Genomic DNA, 8,325 nt, shown 5'->3' with positions numbered 1-8,325 from the left:
TGAAAATACCAATGACATTCTTCACTGAAATAGAAAAAAAAATCCTAACATTCATATGGAACAATAAAAGGCCTCAAATAGCCAAAAAAATATTGGGCCAAAAAAAAAAAAAAAAAAGCCAAAGGCATAACACTACCTGACTTCAAACTATACTACAAAGCCATAGTAAATAAAACAGCATGGTACTGGCATAAAAAGAAACACATGGACCAATGGAACAGAACAGAGAACCAAGAAGTCAGCCCATATACCTACAGCCATCTGGTCTTCAACAAAAGCATCAAGAACACACATTGGGGAAAAGACTGCCTCTTTGATAAATCATGCTGGGAAAATTGGACATCCATATGTAGAAGACTGAAACTAGACCTGTACCTCTCATCATATGCCAAACAACTCAAAATGGATTAAAGAATCAAATATACATCCTGAGACTATAAAACTCCTAAAAGAAAACATAGGAGAAACACTTCAGGAAGTAGGATTGGGCATAGACTTTATGAATATGACCCCAAAAGCACAGGCAACAAAAGGAAAAATAAACAAATAGGATTATATCAAACTAAAAAGCTTCTGCACAGCAAGAGAAACAATTAACAGAGCAAAAAGACAACCAACAGAATAGGAGAAAATATTTGCAAAATATGCATCCAACAAAGGATTAATATCCAGAATATACAAGGAACTCAAACAACCTAACAGCAAAAAAACAAGTAAACCAATTAAAAAAATGGTCAAAGGAGCTGAATAGGCATTTCTCAAAGGAAGATATGAGAATGGTCAACAGACACATGAAAAAATGCTCAACATTATTCAGCATCCAGGAAATGCAAATAAAAACCACATTGAGATATCATCTCACTCCAGTTAGGCTGGCTAATATAAAAAAGACTGAGAATAACAAATGCTGGAGAGGATGCAGAGAAAGGGAAACCCTCCTACACTGTTGGTGGGACTGTAAAATGATGCAGCCATTATGGAAAATGGTATGGAGATACCTCAAACAAATGCAGATGGAACTGCCATATGACCCAGCAATACCACTGCTGGGTATATACCCAAAAGAACAGAAATTATCATGTCAAATGAAATACTCATTTTTGAGAAAGCCAGATACTTTGTAAAAAAATGTATCTACTCTCAGACTGCCATACTGTAAGGAAGCCCAAGATGCTATGTGGAGAGGCCAATGTGGAGAGTTGCCGGTTGATCCCCTAGCTCTTCTGGTCATTCTGCCAATTTGTTAGACATATAAATAAAAAAACATTCTGAATGATCAGTCATGTAAATGAGAAAGTTATTGTGGACAAACAGTCCAGTCTAGTCTTGAGATGGCTCCAACTCCAGCCACTGCAACTGAATGGGAACTTCCCAGCTGAGCACAGTCAACCCAGAAATCATGAAAAGTAAATTGTTCAGGGCCGGCCCGGTGGCGCACTGCTATAGTGCACCGCTTGGGAGCGCGGCGGCGCTCCCACCAAGGGTTTGGATCCCACATACAGACCTGCCGCTCACTGGCTGAGCGAGGTGCGGGCGCGACATGGAGGGTTGCGATCCCATTGCCGGTCCTGGTCCGGTATGGGCGCGACACTGAGGGTTGCGATCCGTTGCCGGTCACGAAAAAAAAAAAAAAAGAAAAGTGAATTGTTCAGGTACTAAGTTTTGGGGTGATTTGTGATGCAGTGATAGATAACTGAAACAGTTGCTTTCTAGGTCTGCTCTGTAGTTCTCTTTCTGGAATTTTCATTTCCCTGAGTTGGGTGTCTTATTTTCTGGATCCTATGAACTTCATGCTTTCTGGCTAATTCTCCCATTTTGCCACAGATTTCTCTTTCATAGGTTCCTAAGAAAGGAGATATGGGGAGTAAATTTTGAATCTATCTATGTCTGTAAAGGTCGTTATTATACTCTAACATTTGAGTAATAAATTGGTGGGGAAAAGGATTCTGGGTTGAAAATCATTTTCTCCTCTGAATTTTGAAAGCCTTCCTGCATTATTTTCTAGCTTTGCTGATAAGAAGAGAAATGTCTTTCTAATTCCAAATCCTTTTAATACAATATGTTTTTGTTTTGTTTTCTCTCTGGAGTCTTTGAATATATTTTCTCTATGTCTGATGGTCTCATGTTACATGATAATGTGCTATTTTCATTGGGATCTTTTCATTCACAGAGTTTAGCATTTGGTTGGCCCTCCCAATCTCAAGACATGTCTTTTAGTTATGGGAATCTTTTTTTTCCAATTCTTATTTCTTTAATAACTTTCTCCCTACTATTTCCTTTTATCGTGTTCTGGAACAATACTAGTTATTTGACTTTGTAGATAATTATACTTTCTAGAAATTTTTCTTAATTATTTTTTGAATCATCCATAAAGTTTTGGGGTATGTATAATATTTTTAATTTCTAAGAGCTCTTTCTTGTTCTCTGATTTTTCCCTTTTATGACTTCTGTTCTTTCTCATGGTTGTAAAATTTTTCTTTCTGGGAACACATCAGCTGAAAAAAAATTTTTTTTTTTCCTTTTTGTCTTTTTTTGTGACCGGTAACGGGATTGCAACCCTCGGTGTCGCGCCCGCACCGCGCTCAACCAGTGAGCGGACCAGTCTGTATATGGGATCCGAACCCTCGGCGGGAGCACTGCTGCGCTCCCAAGCGCCGCACTCTACCAAGTGCGTCACCGGACCAGCCCCCCCCAATTTTTTTTAAAAAGCTTTCTTTTACTCTTTCTGTTGTCTTTGTCTCTTTTTCATATTAAAGACTTTCCTCAAATGTCTGGTGATCCTTAGTTGTTGATTTATATCTAAAAGTGACACACTGAAAATTAATTAGAAGTTCTGCATGCACGGCTGAGGCTCACGCACTGAAGACTTTTTAAAAGAGGGATTGGATGGTATTGTTGGGGGACACCCAAATATCAATGTCTGTAAATGTTTTGTTGGGACCATTCAGTTTATCAGAGATTAAATTACCCAGTTACCTGGGGATAGGGAGGGGGAAAGGATCCCAGAGCTCTATGGGCATTCAGTGGGAAGATTTTCTCTGAGTCCAGAGCCTTAACCAATATTTGTATTTTCACTGATATCTTCAATGTGAGCAATGTTGAATTTCTGAGGCTCATATGGCTGGTTACAATCAAATGAAGACTTAAAAAAAGTCTAGAACATTTGTGCCTCCTCAAATTTCCTCTCTGGTGCTAGATAGGAACTAGCCACAGGTTGGCTTGTTCTTTTGGATGCATTACCCTAAAGGCCACAGGTTGAAGGAAGATCTAATGATTAAGCATGACCTTTGGAACTGGGAAGTTCTGGGCTTGAGTCCTGCTTCTACAACTTTTTAGCTGTGGGTACTAATTTTTTTTTTAACTCTCTTAAGCCTCATTTTTCTTATCTGTTAAATATGAAAAATAATGCCTATTTTCCAGAGTTGTGAGAATTAAATAATACATCTGTCACTTAGCAGAATGCCTGACATATAATTAAGCATTTGAGAAATAATTGTGGTGATATAATCCTGTTCTAGAAAACACATCTGGTTGGTGAGCATTGGTTTGATTCCTCCTCTAACTTATTCTGTGATGGTGGATGTACCATTGAATCCATAGAATCTAAAAGGGCCATACACATCATCTAGTTCAGGCTGTGTAATCTGGTTCATGAATTATCTTTTTTTAGCTCTTCCCATCACATGGCTTCACTAACAAGTGAAGGACAAGGGGGCCAGGGATCAGGGTGAGGGAGAACCCCGAATGGGAGTGGAGCCAAATGCCAGTCTAACTTTCCAGCAACCCCAGGAGGAGTCCACATGTAAGTGCAGAGAGTTCATTGCCTTTTATGACAGGCTTCACAGCAGTCTGGCTGTCTGTGGCCCATGCACAGGTTACATATGTGCACATGCTGGAGCGCATGCATGGATGCTGGTGCACATAAGGGAAATCTCTCTGCGGACAAAGAGGCCCATGTATGCCCATGCCGTCTGTTGGGAAAATATAGGAAAATGGTCAGTGCCCCTCAGATGTTCAGAATCTTGCTGAGCATTTGATGTAAATAGGCACATGCGCCCAGGTGTTCCTTGGTTATCTTCTAGTGTGATTGCGCACGTGCACCCAGGTGTCCTGGGTTATGGACCTAAGTATAAGGGATGAGTGGTTCTGATCCACGGAGCCTCCCATCCCCGGAATGCCCCCCTGTCGGGGGTGGGGGACATGGGGAGGCCACTACTGCTGCTGGAGGCGGCGGCGGCTGCAGCTGCTACTGCTAGTGTTCCCCGGGACCCTCTGCAAGGCCACTGCTGGGCCTATAAGCTACTGGACCTGTAAGCTGCTGCTGCTGAGGACTTAGCTCCTGTCATCTGCCAACAGCTCCTGGGATCTTTCCCAATTACCTAGCATGGACCTGCATGTGAGGGGTCTGGGGACCCAGTCTGTACAATGGGTTTGAAGGGTCTGAGCCCTAGCTCTGACAATATAAATGGAAACTTAGTATAACTAAAATAATAACTAAATAATGAAACATTTTGGCTTTAGTTACGACTTACCTTACTTTACACCGTCCCTCCCCACATTTGTACCCAAACGCTAATCGCCAGGAAAGAAAGTGCTCAGCACATTTCATCATACATCCCAAATTGAGGGAGGCCATTCAGGGCAGGGGAAAGGAAGGTTATGTGCAAAAAGAGAAATGAAACTACAAGGTCCCACCCTGTCAGCATTAACTGGGGTATAAAAAATGGACTTTGGACAGACAGACAAACTCCTGAGACCTGTCAACAGTCAAAATGTCCAAAGGGCCTTTCATTCTCTGGCTGGCGATTGAGCTGGTGCAGCTTTATCTGAGTAAGTGTCCTGAAGCCTTCCATGCAGGTGTCCCTGGAGGGCTTGTTACTGTGTGATGGACTTCTATGCACTAACTGGGGCCTCAGTCAAGCAGAAGCCTGCTTCATTCCTGCCTCACGGCACCCCCCGCCCCGCGCCGAGGCTTTCTTCTTTGGAGTGTCTCTCCTGCCTTGTTACACAGAGGTTTATCCAGAGCTGTCTGGGGATTTTACAGTGGGGTAATTTGTGCTTATATCAGAAATGGCAAGAAGAGACACAGAAGGGATCCGATAAAATGGGGGAAAAAATTCTTCTGCAGTTGTCATTGGTACAGTCAGAGTCAAGAGAATTTATCCTGGTAAGAGCCATTATTATAATTCTTTTTTTTCTTTGTACTGTTTATGGGGTATAGTTTGTTCTTTCAGTATATGTATATATTGTATAATGATGTAATCAGAATAGTTAGCATATCTATTACCTAAACATTTATGACTTCTTTGTCAATATAACATTCAAGATCCTCTTTTCTGGCTATCTTGAAATATACAATACAATATTATTAGCTATTGTCAGCCTCCAGCACCAGAACTTTTCTTGTCTACCTGTAACTTTGTACCAGTCTACCAATCTTTCCCCAGTCCACCTGCCCCCTCCCTTTCCCTGCCTCTGGTAACCATTATTCTACTTTCTATTTCTCTCTCTCTCTTTCTTCCCTCCTTTAAATTTATTTTTCTTAATTGACCCCAGGATAATTGTATATATTTATGGAGTATAATATAATATATACATACATTCATTCTGTGTGCAATGATCATATCAGGGTGATTAGTATGTCCCCCACCTCAAACATTTGTCAGTTTGTGTTAGGAACATTCAACATCACTTTGGCCAGCTATTCAAAGATGCACTTCGTTGTACACCAAAGTACTTCATTGTTAACTAGTCTCCCTATGTGAGTATAGAACACAGATCCCATTCTTCCTCTCTCTCTAATATTTTGTAACCACTGACTACCCTGTCCTCATCCCTCTGCCTGTTATTATCATTCTTCTTATTCTCTTTATTTTTAGGAGTGTCTGCTTTTCGCTTTGTTTTGTTTTGCTGGGGATGAGGCTTCATGGTGAGGTTTCTTTTCTGCACATTGTTTTTAGGTTTTGGACGGTGCTATTGCACACAGTTGGTTTTGACCAGTGAAGACCTATGTGTCCTGGGGGTATAGAGCAAAGTGCTCTGGCCTGAGCTGCAGCTGGATCTCAGACACTAACCATCGACACTGGGAATGCGTCTAAATGGCTCTGGCTCTTCTATGCATGAAATGAGGGACCTGGATGAGACCAGTTTTAGCAGTCTATGATTCTAGGACTAGACAATATCTAATAGCCCTTGCAGTTTTATAAGCCCATATTTATTTGTGCTTGAGTCTTTCAAACACACTGCGTGAGAAAAACCCTACGTTCCAAGGAAAACAGCTGTTCCCTCTCCCTCTCAAACCTGTATCATGCTGTCCTTTCTGCATGTCTTTGTGCTGCAACTCCATGCATCCTCAGGTCTTTGCTTAAGTCAGGCTTTTCTTGACCACATCATGGCCTCTGGACTGCTTTAGGTGTTTCTATTATAGCTCTCATCCTCCCTGGAAATCCTGCATCAGAGAATTTGTAATCCTATAGTAATTGCTCACTTAACTGCCTCACTCTCCAGGTACTCTGTAGGCTCCGTAAAAGCAGGCCAGGTCTGCTGTTTCTTGTTGAATTCCAGCACCTCATTCTATGATTGGTACATAACAGACACTCAAGAAATAATCATTATGGAATAAAAGTAATCTCTGTCACTTCCACAATCTCATTTTGGATTTGTTGTGAGCACCTTATTTTTCTTTTTTTGGATGTAAGAAAATGACAGTCCTGGTTCTTTAGCAATGTTTTTTTACTGGTTTTTATATTGTCCTGGGAACTTGAGGTTTGGAGGGTTTTGTGATACTGAAAGTTGCCTGGGGGTTATGTCTACATGTCCCTGCTACTAGCAGGACACTAATTGAGTGGGCTGCTTCTACTCGCTTGAAGGAGGAAGCACCTGGTTTTCATGTCTGCCTTTTCCAACATGAGCAACTTAGAAGAGGTGACTGCTCAGAATCACTAAGGATCAGAACTAGATATGCTCTAAAAAGATGCTTAATGAAATCCCTCCCTCTGTAGGTGGTGAAACTGAGGTCTGGATTGGGGAAGGGTTTTATTTAAGGTCACCAGCTGAAGAAGGAACCAAGCTGGCGCCAGTTCCTATGTTGTTCCTGCCCTGGGTAATTCCACAGAAATGAAATTAATCTGATTCCAATGATTCCTTCCTTCCAGGATACTTTTGCAGCTGGAAGGAACAGTTTATTTTCTTATTTCTAAGTTCTGATGTACTGGGTTACTTGTACTAATACTTTAGTAATGTACGTGGCATTTGATACTTCATCTCCTGTGAAACTTTGAACAATTTCTGAGGCAAGTATTATTCCTTTGTCTTATGATGATAGTGAGGTTGGGGTTATTGTGGCTTTCCTCCAAGAACACAAAAGCAGTAACTGGCAAAATGAGGTTTATGGTGTAAGCCTAATGGGTGTTTTTCTGCCACACCAAACTGCCTACTTCCGTTTTTAAAATATTAATTTTTAATCAGATGAGTAATACAGAAACACTCTTGGTAGAAAATAAAAATATTACAAGGCTTTTTGACTCCTACCCCCAGTCCCAGTCGCTTTCCTCTGATCACAAAGGTAAGTGACACAATGAGTTTGGTGGCTGTCCCACCAGATACCTTTCTATGTATTTACTTACATACTTCTGAGGCCCCCACCAAAGCAAACTGTTTTATTTATTATTTATTTATTTTACAAAAAGTTTTTTTCCCCCATTTTAACAGAGACTATTTTATTGAGAAAGATTTTATATTTTATGTCTTGTTTTGAAATTTCTCCTCTTCATGCATTAATATGGCTTGGAGTTTTCATGTCAATTCATACAGGTCTATCTAATACCATTAATATTCTTAGAATTCCATGGAATAAACATGCCACAATTTAGCCATTCCCCATATATATGTCCATTTCATTCACATAATATAGAGACTGCAATAAACATTTGGAAAAAGGTATACATTTGCACATGTGTTTTCATAGGGCAGATAACAAATGAGAAATTGCTAAGGCACACCTACGACACATGCATATCAATAGAAACTGCCAAATTATCTTAGGGTGCAGCTGTACCAATTCACACTCCCATTTTACTCCAGTTTACCCCAGAAGGCTAAGTCCTTTCCTACGTTCCTCCCAGCAGTGTGTGGGAGTCCCACTTGTCCACACCCTTGATATTGCCAGTATTCTAAATTTTTGCCAGCCTAATGGTGAAATTTGTTGGCTGCTCACATTTCCTTATCTATGAATTGCCTGTTATGTTCTTTGCCAGTTTGTCTATTGGGCCTTTTCTTATTGAGGAATAGGACACCTCCTTTAGTACTATGATACTTGGGGGGGGG

General features: G+C 40.8%; 1 protein-coding gene across 1 annotated transcript in view; it reads left to right on the top strand.

The window, feature by feature from the left end:
* The first annotated feature begins 4,757 nt into the window (after positions 1 to 4,757).
* TIMD4 (T-cell immunoglobulin and mucin domain containing 4) overlaps positions 4,758 to 8,325 on the top strand; it is a 43,686-nt gene continuing 40,118 nt past the window's right edge. Inside the window, exon 1 of the mRNA XM_008574428.1 lies at positions 4,758 to 4,830. Within this exon, the coding sequence (XP_008572650.1) occupies positions 4,773 to 4,830 (58 nt within the window). The 5' untranslated portion in view covers positions 4,758 to 4,772. The remainder of the gene's footprint in view (positions 4,831 to 8,325) is intronic.

The sequence above is a fragment of the Galeopterus variegatus genome, unplaced genomic scaffold, assembly GCF_000696425.1.
Source record: "Galeopterus variegatus unplaced genomic scaffold, G_variegatus-3.0.2 Scaffold1046, whole genome shotgun sequence".
In the NCBI taxonomy this organism is placed as follows: Eukaryota; Metazoa; Chordata; class Mammalia; order Dermoptera; family Cynocephalidae; genus Galeopterus; species Galeopterus variegatus.
Note: the sequence above shows the minus strand (reverse complement) of the source record. Positions and strands in the feature narration are given on the sequence as shown.